This window comes from Dermochelys coriacea, chromosome 8, assembly GCF_009764565.3.
Source record: "Dermochelys coriacea isolate rDerCor1 chromosome 8, rDerCor1.pri.v4, whole genome shotgun sequence".
NCBI lineage: Eukaryota > Metazoa > Chordata > Testudines > Dermochelyidae > Dermochelys > Dermochelys coriacea.
Window position 1 is genome coordinate 38363024 of NC_050075.1, and position 21631 is coordinate 38384654.

Genomic DNA, 21631 nt, shown 5'->3' on the forward strand with positions numbered 1-21631 from the left:
ACTTCTCTCTGGATGTGCAAACGGGAGCTGACGGGGACAAATATGCCGAACTGGTGCTGGAAAAGTCTCTAGACCGGGAAGAACAAGATGTTCACGATCTAATCCTCACAGCTACTGACGGGGGAGATCCAGTTAGGTCCGGCACTGCGCAGATCCGCGTTATTGTCCTTGACGCAAATGACAATGCACCTGTTTTCAATCAGTCTGTCTATAAAGTGAATGTTTTGGAAAATGTGCCCGTCGGGTCTCTGCTGCTGACAGTAAATGCCACAGATCCGGACGAAGCGATAAATTCGGAGGTCACATATTCACTCCGGAAGATGAAAGACAAAGCGTCCCAGATATTCCAGGTGGATTCTAAAACGGGAGAAATATCAACTGTGGGAAACCTGGATTATGAGGAAGCTGCATTATATGAATTGGAGGTTCAAGCCAAAGACGTTGGAGACCTCTCGGCCAGGTCTAAGGTTCTGATAGCTGTTATTGATATCAATGATAATGAGCCACAGATTACAGTCACCTCAGTCACCAACTCTGTGAGCGAAGACAGCCCGCCAGGAACCGTGATCGTCTTTATACATTTGCATGATCTGGATTCTGGAGAGAATGGTGATGTCATATGTTCTATACCACCCAACCTGCCATTCAGGTTACAGAAATCATTTGACAATTATTTCATCTTGGTGAGTGACAGAGCATTGGACAGGGAGCGAGTCTCCTATTACAATGTAACTATCACAGCCACTGACCGAGGGACTCCTCCTTTATCCTCAACAACAACTATTTTAGTACAGCTTTCAGACATAAACGACAACGCTCCTATTTTCAACCAGACATCCTACACTTTGTACATCACGGAGAACAATCCCAGAGGAGCTTCCGTTTGTTCCCTGAAAGCGAATGATCCTGACTCGGGGGAAAACGCCACAGTCACTTACTCCATTACTGGAACTCAGATCCAGCAAGTTCCTCTCTCCTCCTCCATCTCCATTAACTCCGAGACTGGGGCTCTCTACGCTCTGCGCTCCTTCGATTACGAACAGTTCCGGGAGATTCGGTTCCAAGTGCAGGCTCAGGATGGGGGTTCCCCACCTCTCAGCAGTAATGTCTCCGTCACTCTCTTTATACTGGATCAGAATGACAACAGCCCACACATCTTACACCCCTCCTTTCCCACCGATGGCTCCACGGGAGTGGAGTTGGCCCCTCGCTCCTCCGAGCCGGGTTACCTGGTCACTAAGGTGGTGGCGGTGGATGCAGACTCCGGGCAGAACGCCTGGCTCTCCTACCAGCTGCTGAAGGCTACAGAGCCGGGGCTCTTCTCTGTAGGACTCCACAGCGGCGAGATCAGGACAGCTCGCTACTTCGTAGACAAAGATGCGCTCAAACAAAGTCTGGTGGTTTTAGTGAAGGACAACGGGCAGCCCCCTCTCTCTGCCACGGCCACTGTCACAGTGGTGGTGGCTGACAGCATCCCCGAAATCCTCTCTGATTTAAGCAGCCTCTCAGCTCCTGCAGACCCCCAGTCCAGCCTCACCTTGTATTTGGTGATCGCCGTGGCTTCCGTTTCCTGCTTGTTCTTTACCTTTATCATAGTGTTACTAGCCTTGAGGCTCCGCAGGTGGAGAAACTCGCAGCTGTTTGACTCCTCGAGTGTGACTTTCAGTGGAGTTCCTGTCTCGCAGTTTGTGGGGATCGATGGAGTCAGAGCTTTTCTTCACTCCTACTCACATGAGGTTTCTCTAACCACGGACTCCAGGAAGAGCCAGCTCAACTTTCCCAAATCAAACTATTCAAATACTCTGACCAGTCAGCAGACTTGTGAGATAAAGGATCCTGTCTCAATATCGGCAGATTTAAAGAGTGGAGAAGGCGAGCAGAAATTTGTTCAAGTGAGTTTGCTTCTTTTCTTCTTTTTCTTTTTAACAACGTTTATGTGTTTTAGGAACCGGAAATATTTATTTATTGTAAAACCTATCCTCTTTTTTAGAACCATCACAAATTATCACCTTATGTTAGAGTGACCCCTCTTTCCTTACGACCCCCTGCTACCGTTCCCTCTTCCATAGCGCTTTTTTTTTTTTTGGTGAGCCTTAATTAGTGACTCAAGTTCAAGTAACATAATAAATCTTCCAGGCAAGCATGATGTATACTTTTTTGTTGACACACAATTAGATCTCCATCTTCATTGGGGCTTTCCGACGTTACTACAATTCAAACACAAATACAAGTGAAGCGTAACATATACAGTATTTTTAAAGGGAACTGCAATTGTTTGTTTGAAGAAAGGATCAGTTTACAGAGGGTTTTATAACAACTCTGAGAAACCTTTTTGAATGAGGCTTCAGTCTCTTCAATTACACATATATTATGTTTACTTGTTTAGTTTCAGATAGGTGTTATTAGATCTTGACAATCCTGTGCTCTCTTTACACCAAAGTAACATAAATCCCACGAAATCCACCAGACCAGATTTAGATCGTTTACATGGAACGATGACTGAAAAGGTATTTTATTTTTGAAGGAAGTTCTGAAGAGAAATAATTTTGTTGTGCCAGGTCCCTGATTCTGGACAGCGAAATTTTGTAATAATACAAATTTCATTCCTCTTTTTGTTAAAATCAAGCCACTTTGGTGACAGAACATAAAAACTACACAAAAAGCAGACAAAATGGAAACCCATACCATTCAGCTTTCCTAAATTCTTTTTGTATGTTCGTTATATATTCTTCTACCTAAGGATGGACCAAGGAATGCATTGATCCAAACGAATTTCCGTTGCCCTCTCTGTACCTACGTCCAGGCTTTTATCATATCATTGGAGCTGCAGTTCTCCGACAGAGACTCAGAGTGCCGCTGTTGGCCAATACGGTGCGGAGCTGCAGCCGGAGATCCATTGGAGCCGGCTGCAGTGTGATTGCTCAATCACATAGTGCAGAACACAGACAAAAGCGCAAGCAGCCTCGCTGCTCAGAGAAACCCTCCACCGGGACTCGGATGCACAACTGGAGTGATAAAGGCATTTTATTTTATTTTAATCGCTGGGGATATTTACAATACAGGCGGGATTTTAACTACAGGATCTAAATGGAATAAAAAAGAAAGGAAAAGGGCATAACTGCAAGCGAGTAAAATGGAAACCGGACACATACAGACCGGACGAGCAGTCACACGGCAGGTACTGTTGTTTCCTTTCTTATTCTCTTTGTTCTGCCGGGCGGTCTCGGAGCAGGTCCGTTATTCGATTCCGGAGGAAATGGCCAAAGGTTCCCTTGTGGGGAATCTTGCCAAGGATTTGGGGTTGGATGTCAGAGAACTGCAGCAGCGAAAGCTCCGTATTAGTTTGGAAAAGCCATACTTCAGTGTGAATGTGGAAAATGGCAACCTGTATGTGAATGACAGGATAGATCGGGAGGAGATATGCGGGGAGACACCCCTTTGTGTCCTGGCATTCGAAACGGTGGTTAAAAATCCTTTAAATATTTACCTCGTGAATGTCGCAATCCAGGACATTAATGATAATGCCCCGTGGTTCATAAAGAATGACATTGATCTAGAAATCAGCGAATCAGCACTGCCGGGTGCGAGATTTCGACTAGAATCTGCGCAAGATCCGGATTCTGGGATCAACTCATTGCAGAATTACCAACTCAGTAAAAACCCCTATTTTACCATGGCAGTGAAAGAGAGCCCAGATGGCAACAAGCAAGCAGAATTAGTCTTAGAAAAGTCTTTGGATCGGGAGAAGGAAAGTTCCCACCAGTTGATCCTGACGGCTCTGGATGGGGGAGATCCAGTCAGATCTGGGACAGTTCAGGTTAGGATTAAAATTACTGACGCCAATGACAACCCCCCCGTATTCACTGAAAAGATCTACAAAGTCAGCCTGAGGGAAAATCTACCAAAGGGCTCCTTAGTACTTCAAGTGAAAGCCAGTGACAAAGACGAAGGTTTAAATGGCCATATAACATACTTTTTCTACAGCATACCGGAAAACACCCGCAAATTATTCCATTTAGACCCTGATAACGGAGAAATTATAAATACAGCGATTCTGGATTTTGAAGAGAAAAATGAATACACCATGGAATTGGAAGCCAGGGATGGGGGTGGGCTGACAGGTCACTGCAAAGTTCATATAGAAATACTGGATGAGAACGACAACGCCCCGGAAGTGACGATTTTATCAGTATCCAGTCCAATTCCCGAAGACTCACCGCTAGGAACAGTGATAGTTCTGATCAAAGCTCGTGACTCAGATACCGGACAAAATGGAGAACTCAGTTGTAATATTCAACACAACTTGCCTTTTAAAATAATCTCATCTTCTATTAACTACTACAAGCTCCTCACAGACTGCACCATGGATAGGGAGAGGACCGCGGAGTACAATGTCACAATCACCGCCACAGACAAAGGCTCTCCCCCACTCTCTACCCAGAAAACCATCCTGTTGCAGATCTCGGATATCAATGACAACGCCCCTGTCTTTGAGAAACCTTCCTACACCGCCTATGTGCCAGAGAACAATCCCTCGGGGGCCTCTATTTTCAGAGTAAAAGCCTCAGACCGGGATCTGGACCTGAACGCCCGAGTCACTTACTCCATCCTGAGCAGCAGCCTCCAGGAGCTGCCTCTCTCCTCCTACATCTCCATTAACTCCCAGACCGGAGCGATCTATGCGCAGCGCGCCTTCGACTACGAGCAATTCCGGGAGTTTGAGATGCAAGTGAAGGCCCAAGACGGCGGGTCCCCGCCTCTCAGCAGCAATGTCACCGTCAGGGTGTTTATTGTGGATGAGAATGATAACGCCCCTCGCATCCTGTACCCTTCCGTCGGAGCCGATGGCTCCGCCTTGTTCGAGATGGTCCCTCGCTCGGCCGAGGCAGGTTATCTGGTGACTAAGGTGGTGGCGGTGGATGCTGACTCAGGACACAATGCCTGGCTCTCCTACGAGTTGCTCCAGGCCACGGACCCGGCGCTCTTCAGCATGGGGCTGCAGAGCGGGGAGATCCGGACAGCCCGCGCCTTTGCGGACAGAGATGCCGTGAAGCACAGGCTGGTCACCCTGGTGAAGGACAACGGGCAGCCGCCTCTGTCCGCCACAGTGACTCTCAATCTGGTGTTTGCGGAGAACTTCCAAGAGGCTCTTCCGGAAATGAGCGACCGATCAGGTGACTCGGCACCTCAGTCTGATTTACAGTTTTACTTGGTGTTGGCTTTAGCCCTGATCTCATTTTTGTTTCTAATTACAATTATAGTGGTGATAGCCAAGAAAGTTAGAAGTTCAAAAGGTTCCTCTATTCTTCACTATGTCAGGCCTGCTCTTTATTCCAAGGCTGATCCCAGATTCCTACCAGATTACAAAGATGGGACCTTGTCGTATTCCTATAATTTGTGTTTGGCTACAGACTGCGGGCAAAATGGATTTAACTTGCTTAAAAGTAGTGACCATAACATTACATCTGAGAATATCCTTTGCAATGACAACTCTGGGATTTTACTTGTGAATAATTGTGGTTCTGAAGCACCCAAATCCGGATCCGAAACTCTTCTCAAGGTGAGTTTTTGCATTAATGCGTTAATTAATTTACTTGGTTCTGGCTTTAGCGCTAATCTGTTTTTCCCCGTTAGTAACAGTTTTAGTGGTTTTGATCATGAAATTCCGAAGATAAAAGAATTCATCTATTCTTCAATACCTCAGTTCTAATCTTTATTCCATCATGGCGGATCCCCGATTTCTACCAAACTGCGATGATTGGACCTTAACATATTCTTATAACCTGTGTTGTGCTAAAGACGCTGGGAAGAATGAATTAAACTTTCTGAAAACGAATGGGCAGAGTAATACAGCCGAGATTATCTTTTGTAATGACAAAGCTGCGATTTTAGTTTTAAGCAGTAATTTTGGTTTACAGGGCTCAAAATCTGACACTCGAACGTTTCCACAGGTGAATTTTTTCATTGAGCTATTGGAGGTGAAGTCTACACTTTGATTTCTAAGTGATCAGATTGTCGTGTGATATTTATGAAATTTAGAGTAGTTTATATTGCGAACTTTTCAGAGTAACTCCCTCCCCCACTCCCTCCGGTGTTTGCTTGTGTGCAATTGCTGTTATCAGGTGCTCCAACTTTTAGTACCAAAGGATTGTTGGCGCCTGCTGTTTAGTGGTAGATTTGTAGAAGCAAAAATGGTTTGTTCTATTTTATTCTATGTAGATTCCTATCTTGCCCTTATCTGTGCTGTATCAGACCGCCTTCCAATAGTGCATTAACTATCTGTCACCTCTTTCTTATCATCTTTCCAAGGGAACAATTGCGAGTATAGTGTTTTGGCAGGGTTTTGATTTTGACTGCGATGTGACTGTGCATCAATCACCTAAATTTTCCAGCCATAATTTACCTGCCTGGAATTTATGTCATGCTGTAAATATATTCTAATTTTTCTAATATAATCTTCTAGTTGGACATTTCGGTCATTTAAGGAGATACTTATTCAAAGAATATTAAAAGAGACATTTTTCCATTCAATTTCACAATGAGTTAACGTCCTTAATCATCAGGGAACATGAATATCATTTTAAAACAAAGCGTGTAACAGAATGAGGTGTCAAATTTCATCATTTGTGATCAACCACCGAATTTATTATGACTTCTGAAGGATCATGATCTATTAATTTGCAAAGTTTGTTTAAACTAATTGATTAGGACATATCTAAATCGATTACAAAATCGCATTTCATCCAGCATAAAAGTTATGGTGTCTAAAAAGGAATTATGAGAAAATGACCGAATATGGTCACCTCTACATGAGGATTCTATACCAGTCCATCATACATTGAGATGGTTTTTCATTGCTCGGATTTAACGCCCTCTTAATGTCCTTCCCTGTCTGTGTCACTCTCTGAAGGTGAACATCTAATTCTTCATTAGCATGTAGAAAACAAAACCGCTCGGATATAAGTTACGTCACCGAAAAGGAGCAAATATTGGAAATACCATTTCTCTTTGCTTAGTGGTATAATACAGCATGTAAGAGATATTAATTTGAAAGAGACTGTCAGCTATTTCCATTATACACAATTATATCTCTCAGGTATTCTGTTCTCAGGGGTTGAAAATAACAGGTTTTATTGATAATAAGATGGAAATACAATGTTACAATTACAAATATCCCTTAAGGTGCAACAATAACGTGCCTGTAATATCATGGTTCTTCAAATCTCTATTTGAAGGGGAGTAAGGAAACTATCTCAGGCTCTGAATAATTCACAGGAAATGTGTACACCTACGTGGTATTTTCATATTTATACATCTTAGTGAGTCCCTGACACCAATAGACTTGCTTCATTCTGACAAAGAAAACTGTGATTGCGCACTCTAGTTATAGAGCTAAATGCCACATCAGTATTTCAATAGCACCGTGATCTTTATGTAAAATGGATAAGGAACTGACCGCATTAAAACAACATAATCGAAAACTCATATGAGGTTATTTCTAATATAAACATCACTCGGTATACATAGCTCTAGAGATTTAAATTGACAGATTAAAAGGAAGATTTTTAAATCATTGCCTGCAGTTACTGGTTGAGACTCTGAGCGCCGCTGTTGACCTATCAGGTGGAGAAACGCGATGAGAGATCCAGCCAGCCCAGTTCAGCTGTTACATAGCGCAAAACACTGAAAGATCACACTCACTCAGAGGGATTGTAAAGGGAACATGGCTGCAGGAATTTTATATAAAACAGTCTTGGTTAAAACATCAGTGGCTGCGGAAACAAAGGACTAAAGTTAAGAGAAAATACTCTCAGCCTTGACCCGGGAATTGGAGTTCCATACCCATCGGGAGAGAAATGGCGGATACACAAAGGTTCCGGGTCTGCAGAAAGAGAGTCCAGTTCTACTTTATATTGGCTACCTTTTGGGAGGCGGTTTCTGGGCAAATTCGCTATTCGATTCCCGAGGAAATGCAGAAAGGCTCCATTGTTGGGAATATCGCAAAGGATATAGGACTGGATATAAAGGAGCTCTCAGACCACAGCGTCCGCATTGTTTCCACAGGTAGGACTCCCTATTTTGCTTTGAATCTTAAGAGCGGCCATTTAATCACCACAGAAAGGATAGACAGAGAGCAGATCTGTGATCGGATCGAGAAATGTCTCTTAATTTTTGAGGTTCTTATTGAGGATGAAGTGAAGCTTTTCGCAGTTGAAGTTGATATCACAGATATTAATGACAATGCTCCCAGCTTCCAAGCGAAGGAGCTAGAGTTAAAAATTAGCGAGATTACAGCTGTAGGGACCCGGATTTCCCTGCAGGAGGCGCAGGATCCAGATGTGGGAATTAATTCCATCCAGAGCTATCAACTGAGCAATAACAAACACTTTTCTCTGGATGTGCAAACTGGATCTGATGGTGTTAAATATGCGGAATTAGTGCTGGAAAAGTCTCTGGACCGGGAAACGCAGACTGTCCATAAATTAACTCTCACAGCAGCTGACGGGGGAGATCCAGTCAGATCTGCCACTGCTCAGATCCGTGTTGTGGTTGTGGATGCCAATGACAATGCCCCGCTTTTTACTCAGCCTGTCTATAAAGTGAGTGTTTTGGAAAACGCGCCTCGAGGGTCCTTGATAATTACAATACACGCCGCTGACCGGGATGAGGGACAGAATGCTGAGGTGACCTTTTCATTTAGAAAAATTACAGAAAAGGCGTCTCAGATATTCCAGCTTCACCCTAGGACAGGAGAAATATCAACGGTAGGTGACCTGGACTACGAGGAAGCTGCATTATATGAAATGGAAGTGGAGGCAAAGGATATTGGAGATCTCTCCGCCAGGTGCAAAGTTCTGATAACGCTTATTGATGTCAATGATAATACCCCCAAAATTGCAATGACTTCCCTGTTCAAATCAGTCTCTGAAAATTCTTCCCCCGGAACAGTAATCTCGATATTAAATTTGCGAGACAGAGATTCCGGCAAGAATGGTGAGGTCACGTGCTCCATACCATCCAACTTTCCATTCCGGTTACAGAAGTCATTTGGCAATTACTACAGTTTGGTGACTGACACATCACTGGACAGGGAGCTGGTCTCCAACTACAGTATAACTATCACAGCCACAGACCGAGGGACCCCTCCTTTATCCTCAACAACAAACATTTTAGTACAGCTTTCAGACATAAACGACAACGCTCCTATCTTCAACCAAACATCCTACACTTTGTACATCACAGAGAACAATCCCAGAGGAGCTTCCTTTGGTTCCCTGAAAGCGAATGATTCCGACCTGGAGGAGAACGCTCGAGTCACTTACTCTATTAATGAAGGACATACAAATGAAGCTCCGCTCTCCTCCATCTCCATTAACTCCGACTCAGGGGCTCTCTATGCTCTGCGCTCCTTCGATTACGAACAGTTCCAGGAGATTCGGTTCCAAGTGCAGGCCCAGGATGGGGGTTCCCCACCTCTCAGCAGTAACGTCTCCGTCACTCTCTTTATACTGGATCAGAATGACAACAGCCCGCACATCTTACACCCCTCCTTTCCCACCGATGGCTCCACGGGAGTGGAGTTGGCCCCTCGCTCCTCCGAGCCGGGTTACCTGGTCACTAAAGTGGTGGCGGTGGATGCAGACTCCGGGCAGAACGCCTGGCTCTCCTACCAGCTGCTGAAGGCTACAGAGCCGGGGCTCTTCTCTGTCGGACTCCACAGCGGCGAGATCAGGACAGCTCGCTACTTCGTAGGCAAAGATGCGCTCAAGCAAAGTCTGGTGGTTTCAGTGAAGGACAACGGGCAGCCCCCTCTCTCTGCCACGGCCACTGTCACGGTGGTGGTGGCTGACAGCATCCCCGAAATCCTCTCCGATTTAAGCAGCCTCTCAGCTCCTGCAGACCCCCAGTCCAGCCTCACCTTGTATTTGGTGATCGCCGTGGCTTCCGTTTCCTGCTTGTTCTTTACCTTTATCATAGTGTTACTGGCCCTGAGGCTCCGCAGGTGGAGAAACTCGCAGCTGTTTGATTCCTCGAGTGTGACTTTCAGTGGCGTTCCCGTCTCGCAGTTTGTGGGGATCGATGGAGTCAGAGCTTTTCTTCACTCCTACTCACATGAGGGTTCTCTAACCACGGACTCCAGAAAGAGCCAATTCAACGTCTCCAAAACAAACTATTCAAATACTCTGAGTAGTGAGCAAACTTGTGAGATAAAGGATCCTATTATAGTTACTGAAGATTTAAACATTAGTAACGGGGATCAGACCTCTATTCAGGTGAGCTAACATAATTGGTCTTTTTGCTATTAGTGTCTTGTGCATAAATTTAGTCGTCCTCGAGGACTGTGCAATTAATTGAAAAGTACCGATTAAAGAGGAGAGAATCTGCGTTATTGAGGTTAGTGAGAGTTCTGCCATTGACCTCAGTAAGTATAGCATCAAGCCCTGTGTGACTGAGAAAATGCAGTATACATATGGCTTGCTCTAGGGGAGGAGAGTATTACTGTGTATTGATTACTTATGAATAGGGCCCTCCCAAATTCACAGTCCATTTTGATCAATTTCAGGGTCATAGGATTTTTAAAATAGTAAATTTCATGATTTCAGCTATTTAAATCTGAAATTTCATGGTGTTGTAATTGTAGGGGTCCTGACCAAAAAAGGAATTGTGGGGCAGAGGGATCACAAGATTATTGGGGGGGGGGATCGCTGTACTTCTACCCTACTTCTGCACTGCTGCTGGTGGTGCTGCCGTCAGAGCTGGGCAGCTGGAGAATGGCAGCTGCTGTCTGGCAGCCCAGCTCTGAAGACAGAGCAGCTGCCAGCAGCACTACAGAAGTAAGGATGGCATGGTGTGGTATTGCCACCTTTACTTCTGCACTGCCGTCTGCAGAGTTTGGCCCTCAGTCAACAGCCGCCACTCTCCAGCCACACAGCTCTGAAGGCAGCAGCTCAGAAATAAGGGTGGCATGGCATGGTATGTGACAATACCACAACATCCCCCCCCCACACACACACACACAACTCCCTTTTGGGTCAGGACCCACAATTTGAGAAACACTAATCTCCCCTGTGAAATCTGTATATAGGGTAAAAGCACACAAAAGACCAGATTTCACATGGGGGAGACCAGATTTCATGGTCCGTGATGTGTTTTTCATAGTTGTGAATTTGGTAGTACCCTACTTGTGAAATATACACCATTTGTTTTGAAATGGCACAAACATTCTTTTCCTTTATTATTTTAAATGAAATTACTCTTTATTGAATATTTGTTTTAAACCACATTATCTTTTTAAGATTTCTTGAGACCTAGTTTAGGAAGTTACAAATATCCAGACATTTCTGAATATGTAAAATACTAAGGTTAGTGGAAGGCACATTGATGAGATGTTGATGAGCTTCAAATCTACCCCACTGCAGGGACAACAAAAAATTTTCTCACATGGTTAGTTTAATTCCACTGTCATATGACTTCAATTTGTTTTTACTGTTGTAGTGTAGAATTATGTTAGTGCAGAATTATGCTGAGTAATTAATCTGAAGTTTTTTCCAGTTGTCTGCAGCATTGATTTTCTTGTTTCTAATAGTCTGGCCTTTGCAAATTAAATGTTGTGAGTGAAGATTTACTCATCAGATTTTATTGTTGTTGCTTTTATTTTAATTAGAGATAAGTTTTGGCACCAGTTTTTAATGATTAGAAAATACAATTTTTCTATTTCTGTATAAAGGCACTGATTCAGCTGACCTAGCATCTTTAGATCTTTTTACTTGGAATGAAGATATACTGCTTGTCTCTAGACTCATATCAAATTAGAAGAAAAAATGAAGGATTTATGTGCAAGGAAAAAGAGATAAAGTTCAGTTTGTCTGTTTCTTAACAGCTATATAGATGTAGTTATATTTATGTATATTTCAATGTCTTTCATTTGAAAATGACAATTTAACTTTATGTATGCAGTGTTGTAGAGTTCTTGGTCCAACAATATGAGACCAACAAAGAGGATGAGGTACTATCTTTTATTGGATCAACTTTTGTTGGTGAGAGAGACAAGATTTTGAGTTTACACAGAACTCTTCTTCAAGTCTGGGAAATGTATTCAGTGTCATAGCTAAATACAAGGTGGAACAGATTGTTTAGCATAAGTAGTTATCACATATTTCAAGGGGCAATTCAAGGTGAAGTGGCCAGTGCACACCTCTTCAGTCATAGGGAGTGTGACCAGGTCCCAGAGGAGCCACAATGAGGTTACTTAATTAGGGCAAACTGCAAAGAATGGGGCAGAGAATACCCAAAGCTGGTCATCATTCCAGTACTTAGATCCACCAAGCTCGACTCAAAACAGCTTCTATAATACCTTACCAGTTACCCAGAAGCCAACAACATAGTTCCCTTAAAGCAAACCAGCCTTAGGCCTTTTTCCTGCTCAAACCTCTAGACCAGGGGTTCCCAAAATTGATTTGCGGCTTGTTCAGGGTAAGTCTCTGGTGGGCCGTGAGATGCTTTGTTTACTGGAGCGTCCACCGGTATGGCTGCTTGCAGCTCCCAGTGGCTGCGGTTTGCCGTTCCCAGCCAATGGGAGCTGCAGGAAGAGGTGCCAGGACACCACTTGCCGCAGCTCCCATTGGCCAGGAACAGCATACCGTGGCCACTGGGAGCTGTGAGCAGCCATAGCTGCAGATGCACAGGTAAACAAAGTGTCTTGCGGCCCACCAGGGGCTTACCCTAAACAAGCCATGAATCAAGTTTGGAAACCCCTGCTCTAGATTATGGACTTACATGAATGGGAGCATCCTAACCAAAGGACTGAGGACCTTCCAATGATTTGGAAGCAACCAGAGACTTAACAAGCCAACAGTTTATTTCATCACTGCTACAAGCCTGAACCAAGAACTTTGTATTTATTGCATGTATTTGATTCCTTTAACCAATTTTAACTTTCACCTTTCTTTTTATAAATAAACTTTTAGATTTTAGATACTAAAGGATTGGCAACAGTGTGATTATTGGATAAGATCTGAGTTATATATTGACCTGGGTATGTGGCTGGTTCTTTGGGATCAGAAGAACCTTTTTGTTTGATGAAACTGGCTTTAAATAACCACTCATCTTTAAGTCTAGTGTCTGGATGTTGAATCCAGGACTGGAATGCCTCAGAAGACTGCTTTTCTGACTTCTTATTAGCCAGTGTGGTGAAACATAAGTTTACTTTTGTTCCTGGTTTGGTATATCTTATGGGAGAATAACTACCAGTATTGAGGTTTGTCTGCTCTATTTCTCAGCAGTTTGTCCTGAAATTGGTATTCTTAGTTGTGACCCATGGAGGCATGGTGACAGGGAGAAAAGGAGAAAAAATGAATGTCCTCCCCACCCCATTCTCGGGGTGGAGCAGTCAGCCGAACACACAAAGGATGTGTGTACATGTTAACACAGATGGAATGCACTCAAACACAAAGGGTGTGCACATACACACTCAGGGTGCATGCATGTGTGGGTGCACAGAATTTTTGAAGTAGAGAGAAACAATTTGCTTTCCCCATTTTCTGGGCTACACAAATGTATATACATTTGAATCCCAAGTCAGCAGTGACATTTTCATAGAAAAGTGTTATAGCCTGGGTTTCAAATAAACAAATAATTTCATAAAGCTATAAAATAAATAAATGCTTATGTCATTTTCACACTCATCTAACTTTTACATTTTGTAATATCACAAATGGAGAATTATGAATGTAGCATAAATTACATATCCTAAACAATATGACATTACATTTCTATAAATGTCCTAACCTAGCTATTTTTGGTGTGTATGTCTTATAGTTAGGCCTTATTAGGTTTAGTGAATTGGATAAATGTTTATATAATGACTATATCATTTATTTATTATTAGAGAGAGGTTTCCAAACATTTATATAATGTTTATTAAAGGAAAGATATATGTTTTGATATCATATATATCTGTCTAATAGGTCAAAATGCTTTTGTCTGTTGTAGTACAGTGAACTTTGATGAATTTACAAAAACAAATTTATCAGAGGCATATGTTGTATACTTGCATCTCGTGATATCTTATAATGAATGTGTTTACACCGAATAATTTCAGAATTCCATGTCTCATATTTGGACCTCCTCTGGAACATTTTAGTTTTGTCCCGAAGACAGTGTCTGACTCTGCCCTTCCCTGCCCCTATTGGACCCCCCCAAGTCCCTACCCCGGCCCCACCTCTTCTGCAAGTGCACCATGTTCCTTCTCCTCCCACCTCCCAGTGCTTGCTTCGTGAAACAGGTGTTTCACACAGCAAATGCTGGGAGAGAGGGGAGGAGAAGCGGCAGCACACTCAGGGGAGGAGGTGGAGCAGAGGTGATAAACTGGGGCAAGGGGACGGGGTGGGGAGCTGCCAGTGGGTGCAGAGCACCCACCAATTTTTCCCTGTGGGTGCTCCAGCCCCAGAGCACCCATGGAGTCAGCACCTATGCCTTGCCTGATGCATCCTAGGACTTCATTAACCTTTTTTCATGGCTGCATCATGTGGGTGGCTCATACACATCCTGTGATCAACCAGTACATCCTGGTCTTTCTCCTCGTCTACTACTTACAACTAATAAGTCCCCAGCTTATAGCAAAAATTCTTGATGTTAGTCCTTAAGTCCCTATCTTGCACTTCACAGTATTAAATTCCATCCTATTTTTTTATTATTCCAGTTTTCAAGGTTGTCCAGATCTTGTATGATATTCCAGTCCTACTCTGTGTTGGCAATACCTCCCAACTTTGTGTCATCCACAAATTTTATTAGCACACTCCCACTTTTTGTGCCAAGGTCAGTAATAAAAATGTTATTTTTTTACCAAGACCAATCCTCAAGGAACTCCTCTAGTAACTGCCCTCCTGTGGCTTTTGTCAGCTTGATATTTCTGGAAGAGTGCCTTGCTCTCTTCTGTCCAACAAGGAGTTAATGATTTTATGAAGCCCCAGGCAATGCTCATTTGGTGGTCAATATTAGTAGGCCTACAAAGTGGTGGTAATTAGCGGAATACAATGGAATCTGGTTTATCGAGCCCTCTACAATCACCACATAGCCAGGCCAGTCAGCAGACTGTAGATTCCAGGGCAGTTGCAGGGAGGATTGAATGAGTGAAAATTGTAGGCCTATGCAAACCATGACTGGGCTGTGTCTGCTCTTGGGAAAGTAATTGAGAATTGACCTTTTCAATGGTATTGGGTGGCCATGGATGTCAAGTGACACAAAACAAATGTCAGGAGTACAGCATTGCCTCCATCTGGCTGATCTGAACATGCCACAGTATTTGGCATTGGAGAGTGAAAGCTCTCTTCAGTGAAAGCTCAGGATGTGCTCCAGCATAGTTGTTCCTGTATAGCCTCATAGGCTATGGTGGTATTGAAATCACCAATACAGATAGTAGGATGGCTTGGTGTTGGTAAAACTGGACATGATCATTCCATTGACAGAGGCTTGTATATGCTAATGACTGTCAGATAGCTTTTCTTGATGGTGATTGAGTAGGGTTTCATAATAGAAAGGATTTCGATGGAATCCTTAAGGTCATATTTTATGTACATCACAAGTCCATATGTAGGGTGATGGCTTGCAGACATGCAGACTCTATTGATCTTCTATCACTGGCCTTCACTCTCCAGGTGTGTTTCTTGTACTTCAAAGGCACAGATGTTTGGAATCTACAGGATCATTGTGAGGTAATCACACTTTGCATTAGATAGGCCCTCAATGTTGAGCTGCACAATTTGAAGCAATAGACCTTTTGAAGGTTTGGCCCTGACATTGGCCATTATTGCCATTCTGTTTCTGATTGGAAGGTCATTTAAGGACCTCTGGTCACTGATTTGATAACATTCTTTGTGCTTTCATGCATAATAGAGAAGACTATGTGAAGGTTTTCATCTCCTCCAGTTTATATGTATTTTAAAATATGTATTCTTCATCTGGAAGTTACACAAGTATCTATCAATTTTGTGGATTTATGGAATAATGTTTGTTATTTGTTTGGATTAGGAGGATATTTTTTCCTCTCTTGTGAAATTCTCACTGCTTATTTGAATTTTGAACACACATAAATGCTTTTACCATGTTTAAAATTCTACGTTTTCAAATTTTTTCAAGTTTTCAAATAAAATGTGGATGTTTGAAGAAGACTCACTGATTAGAGGACCTCTCAACTTTAAAAGAAAGAATCTTCTTTAATATTCAATCTACAAATTTAATTTAATCCCATACATACATGGCATTATCTAGCCCCTACTGATACATATACAGTAAACGTAATAAATACAGAATTATGGAGCTAGCATAAATAGCATATCCTATCATTTTAACATGTCATATTAATCTCTATATGTTTTTATTTGTGTCTTTCTGTTGGGCCTAAACACATTTTAATGGTTGATTAAAAGTGGGCTATATAATTACTTTATAATAATTATTCATAAGAATACAGAAAAGTTTCTCACACATCTTTCTAGTAGTTTCTTTAGGAACAGTCATTCTCTGACATCACATATGTGATTAATCACTAGATGAAATACTTTGGTGTGAGGTATTGCAGTGGATTCTGACAACTAAATAAATACATTTATTGAAGACCTGCATTGTGTCCCTTCACCTACTGATATTTTTGAAGAATATTTTTATGTCAATATTTTCACTATTCCATTAAATGTTTCATATTTGGAGTACCTAATATTTCTATTGAGAACTGTTTGTTTTGTTCATGAGGAAATGTCCTCTTTGGTATCTGACTTGGATTATAACTATGGAATGCCTATAAGAAAAAAAGTAAAATCCCTTATTTTTAGTTATCTCATAATTTTTATACTCTCTATGTTGGTCTGTTCTCATTAGAACATCTTTGTGATACTTCACACTTATATACTCCTGTCATAAATATAAAGGGAAGGATAACCACTTTTCTGTACACAGTGCTATAAAATCCCTCCTGGCCAGAGGCAAAGTCCTTTTATCTGTAAAGGGTTAAGAAGCTCAGATAACCTGGCTGGCACCTGACCCAAAATGACCAATGTGGGGGCGAGATACTTTTAAATCTGGAGGGGGGAGGGAGGCTTTTGTCTGTCTGTGTGATACCTTTGCTGGGAACAGACCAAGGATGGAAGCCCTCCAACTCCTGTAAAGTTAGTAAGTAATCTAGATAGAAAATGTGTTAGGTTTTCTTTGTTTTGGCTTGTGAAATTCACTGTGCTGGAGGAAATGTGTATTCCTGTTTTTGTGTCTTTTTGTAACTTAAGGTTTTATTTAGAGGGATTCCCTATGTTTTGAATCTGACTGCCTGTAAGATTATCTTCCATTCTGATCTTACAGAGTTGTTCTCTTATCTTTTTTTGTTCTTCTAATAAAGTTCTGATTTTTAAGAATCTGATTGGGTTTTTTGGGTCTTATAAATCCTAGGCTGGTTTGTGCTCATCTTGTTTATTCTCAGGTCTCCCCAGGAAAGGGGGTGTAAGGGCTTGGGAGGATATTTTGGGGAAATAGGAACTCCAAGTGGTCCTTTCCCTGTTCTTTGTCTAAAACACTTGGAGGTGGCATCATACTGTTCAAGGACAAGGCAAAGTTTGTGCCTTGGGAAAGTTTTTAACCTAAACTGGTAAAAATAAGCTCAGGGGGGTCTTTCATGAGGGTCCCCACATCTGTACCCCTAGAGTTCAGAGTGGGGAAGGACCCCTGACAACTCCCTTCCATCCAAGCGTTTTAAGGGGCCTGATCCAAAAACCTATTGAAGTCAGTGGGATTCTTATTTTTATTGATTTCAGTGGGCCTTGGATCAGGCTCACAGTAAACTACAAACAATGATTAATTTAGTCTCACAACAATTCTGTGAATTAGGAAAGTTATATTATTTCCAAATTAACTAAGAGAAAGCTCAGGCACAGAGAGATTAAATCAAAGTGTTCAAACGTTGTTATTAGGCATGTGAATCAATATTTAGTCAATTATATAAAAGGACTCATATTCCAGTACGTGGGGACTCACACATCCCCAATAAAGTGAGTGGCAGCTGAAGTTGCTCAGTGTCGCTGAAAATCAAGATTCAAGACACTTATTTAGGCTTTTCAGTATGGATTTAAGTACCTAACTTGAAGACTCCAAATTTTAAAAATTTGGACTAATTAACTTTCCAAATGTTGCACCTTGCAGGGGCGCTGGAACAGCAGGGACCAATGGACTATGGCCCTCTAGGTTCGTTCACTTTTTTTGCCAGGGCCCGGCCTCCAGCCCCTCCTCTTCCCCCTGAGATCTCTCCCCCCCTACCACCCCCGTCAGGCAGCCCGGAACGGAAGCTTGGAGCCCGACCCGAACAACAGCAGCTTGGGAAGCCGGAGCCGGGGATCCTCCACCTGCCCGGGCCGGGGGAGCCCAGAGCAGCCCCAGGCCCATGTCCCCGCCCCCGGGCCCCCGCCCAGGACAGATGGATGCTCCGCGGCTCCCCACAGCTTCCCTGGTGGCCCTACGGCACCCTAGGCCTGGCGGGAAGCCGGAGCCCGGTAGGGGTAAGAGCCGCGCAAGCAGCTGTCGGGAGCCAGCGCGGACCTTCCACCTGCAGTGGGCAGGGGTCCCGCGAGACGGAGACAGGGCACCGGGGGATGCTCTCGGCCCTCCCATCCCCAGCAGGTGGAGGGGCCAGGGCTCCGCGCCCCGGCTTGGCCAGGGCTGGGGCCTCGTGAGCAAAGGAGGGGAGGGGGCGGGAAGGGGCCTGGTGCCGCCTCCCTGCTTTTAGGAAAACTCAGCCCCTGCCTAGGAGTTTTGTGTCGGAGCTGGGAAGGGAACTGTTTCTCAAGGGAGAAATCCTGACACCACTGAAGCAATAAAAGATTTGCTGTTGACCTCTGTGAGGACAGGATTACACTTTACTCCTAGGCCTCGTTCATACACATACCGGGAAATTATTTTAGAAATAAAATAAGAATGGGTACATCTAACCGTGAACAAAGGGTTTTAAGTAAGAGATTTCCATCTTCAGAGAAGTATACTTTGAATTTACTTAATAAATTCCGTATTCAGCTTCCAACATAACGTTCTCTGCACTCTATCGATGAAAATCATGTTATCGCCCATGGCAATAACAGAAATTTACAAATAATCTAACCGAATGAGGATATGAGATAACTAAACTGCCTTACCTGAGATTACTTATAACACTGAAAATGCATGCAATGGCACTTTAGTACACCAACAGACATATATTGTATTTTATATCAAGAGGTTAAAGAAGTCGGTTGTACTCTTAAAGGAAAGGAAAACGAAATTTGCAACATTCCGCTGAGAATTTTACCTTCGGAGTTGGTTCATTATTAATTTACCTGGTCTGCAGAGTCTCCACTTCTCAGATATTGATGATTTTTTAACTCTCAAAAATTAGTTTGTGAAAGAATTTGTGCTTCGCTATATTGCGGGGTCTTGCGTATTTCAGCCTCCGGATGTGAGCATTTCGCGGCAGTTCCCTCACTAAGACTCAGAGTGCCGCTGTTGGCCAATGCGGAGCCAGGGCTGCAGCCGGGGACCTATTGGACGGAGCCAAACCTATTGCACTATTGTACTGTTCAGATCTCTGAAGAAACGCAGCAGAGAGACACAGTGTCGCGGAAAAACCAAACCTCTCGGATTGCTATACTCTAGCAGGGGAATAGCTTTCATTTATATTTCATTTCCGACCCACGAGGATTCTGACAAGCCGAGGGAAATTTGGAACGGAGAATCGATTCAGAATAAAAAAGGCAAAGAAACACAGTGCCGAGAGTGCCTGATATGGAAACCAGACACAGAGAGCCGGGCCAGGCAGTCACAAGGCAGGTACTGTTGTTTTCCTTCTTATTCTCTGTGTTCTGCCGGGCGGTCTCGGAGCAAATTCTTTATTTGATTCCTGAGGAAATGGCCAAAGGTTCCCTTGTGGGGAATCTAGCCAAGGATTTGGGGTTAAATGACAGGGAGCTGCCTCAACGAAAGCTGCGTGTCGATTCGGAAAAGCCATACTTCAGTGTGAATGGGGAAAATGGCAATCTCTATGGGAACAACAGGATAGACCGGGAGGAGGTATGTGGGACATCACCGATTTGTTTCCTAAATTTAGAAGCTGTGGTTGAAAACCCTTTGAATGTTTTCCACGTGAATGTCGCAATCCAAGACATTAATGATAATGCACCGCGGTTTATTAAAAATAATACTGATTTAGAAATTAATGAATTAGCACAACCTGGTGCGCGATTTCCTCTAGATCCTGCGCAAGATCTCGATGTTGGAGCCAATTCACTGCGGGGTTACCAGCTCAATCCAAATCTGTATTTTATCTTGAAATTGAAGGAAAATCCAGATGGAAAAAAGCAGGCAGAATTGGTGTTAGAGAAACCTTTGGATCGAGAGAAGCAGAGTTCCCATCACTTGATCCTGACGGCTGTGGATGGGGGAGATCCAGTCAGAACTGGAACAGCTCAGATTAAAATAACTGTTACTGACGCTAATGACAAACCCCCTATATTCACTGAAGAGATCTACAAAGTCAACCTGAAGGAAAATCTACCAAAGGGCTCTTTAGTGCTTCAGGTTAAAGCCATTGATGAAGATGAAGGTACATATGCAAAAATAACATATGCTTTCAGCAACATACCACAGAGTGCAAGACATCTGTTAAGTTTAGATTCTTGTAACGGAATAATTACAACAAAAGGATTTCTGGATTTTGAAGAAACAAATAGTTATATAATGGGTGTAGAAGCGAGGGATGGGGGAGGTCTCACTGACCACTGCAAAGTTCATATAGAAATTCTAGATGAGAACGACAATATTCCCGAAATGACACTCACATCCGTGTCCAGTCCAATTCCAGAAGATTCAGTGCCCGGGACAGTGATAGCTCTGATGAAAGCCCGTGACCGAGACGATGGAGAAAATGGAGAAGTCACCTGTCACATTCAAGATAATTTTCCGTTTAAAATAATATCCTCCTCTAATAACTACTACAAACTCCTCACAGACAGTATCCTGGACAGGGAGAGGACCCCGGAATACAATATCACAATCACCGCCACAGACAAAGGCACTCCCCCCCTCTCCACCCAGAAAACCATCCTGTTGCAGATCTCGGATATCAATGACAACGCCCCTGTCTTTGAGAAACCTTCCTACACCGCCTATGTGCCAGAGAACAATCCCTCCGGGGCCTCTATTTTCAGTGTAAAAGCCTCAGACCGGGATCTGGACCGGAACGCCCGAGTCACTTACTCCATCCTGAGCAGCAGCCTCCAGGAGCTGCCTCTCTCCTCCTACATCTCCATTAACTCCCAGACCGGAGCGATCTATGCGCAGCGCGCCTTCGACTACGAGCAATTCCGGGAGTTTGAGATGCAAGTGAAGGCCCAAGACGGCGGGTCCCCGCCTCTCAGCAGCAATGTCACCGTCAGGGTGTTTATTGTGGATGAGAATGATAACGCCCCTCGCATCCTGTACCCTTCCGTCGGAGCCGATGGCTCCGCCTTGTTCGAGATGGTCCCTCGCTCGGCCTAGTCAGGTTATGTGGTGACTAAGGTGGTGGCGGTGGATGCTGACTCGGGACACAATGCCTGGCTCTCATACGAGTTGCTCCAGGCCACGG

The 21631-nt window shown here is 43.5% G+C and overlaps 2 protein-coding genes across 16 annotated transcripts in view; both read left to right on the forward strand.

Annotated features, from left to right (window-relative positions):
• The window catches only part of LOC119859844 (protocadherin gamma-C5-like), a 372734-nt gene that overhangs the window by 179608 nt on the left and 171495 nt on the right, over positions 1-21631 (forward strand). The window contains exon 1 of one of the 15 annotated variants that reach the window (XM_038412619.2): positions 2921-3178. The exons of 12 other annotated variants lie outside the window; for them this stretch is intronic. In XM_038412619.2, the coding sequence (XP_038268547.1) occupies positions 3134-3178 (45 nt within the window). In that variant the 5' untranslated portion in view covers positions 2921-3133. Of the gene's footprint in view, positions 1-2920; positions 3179-7675; positions 10275-19534; positions 19837-21631 lie in introns of those variants that run through there. 2 more of the 15 variants (XM_038412608.2, XM_043490738.1) reach the window with 2 other exon arrangements.
• LOC122455503 (protocadherin gamma-B2-like) lies at positions 19846-21558 on the forward strand. The gene has a single exon (XM_043490747.1). The coding sequence runs from the start codon at positions 19915-19917 to the stop codon at positions 21541-21543; it is 1629 nt and encodes a 542-aa protein (XP_043346682.1). The 5' UTR covers positions 19846-19914; the 3' UTR covers positions 21544-21558.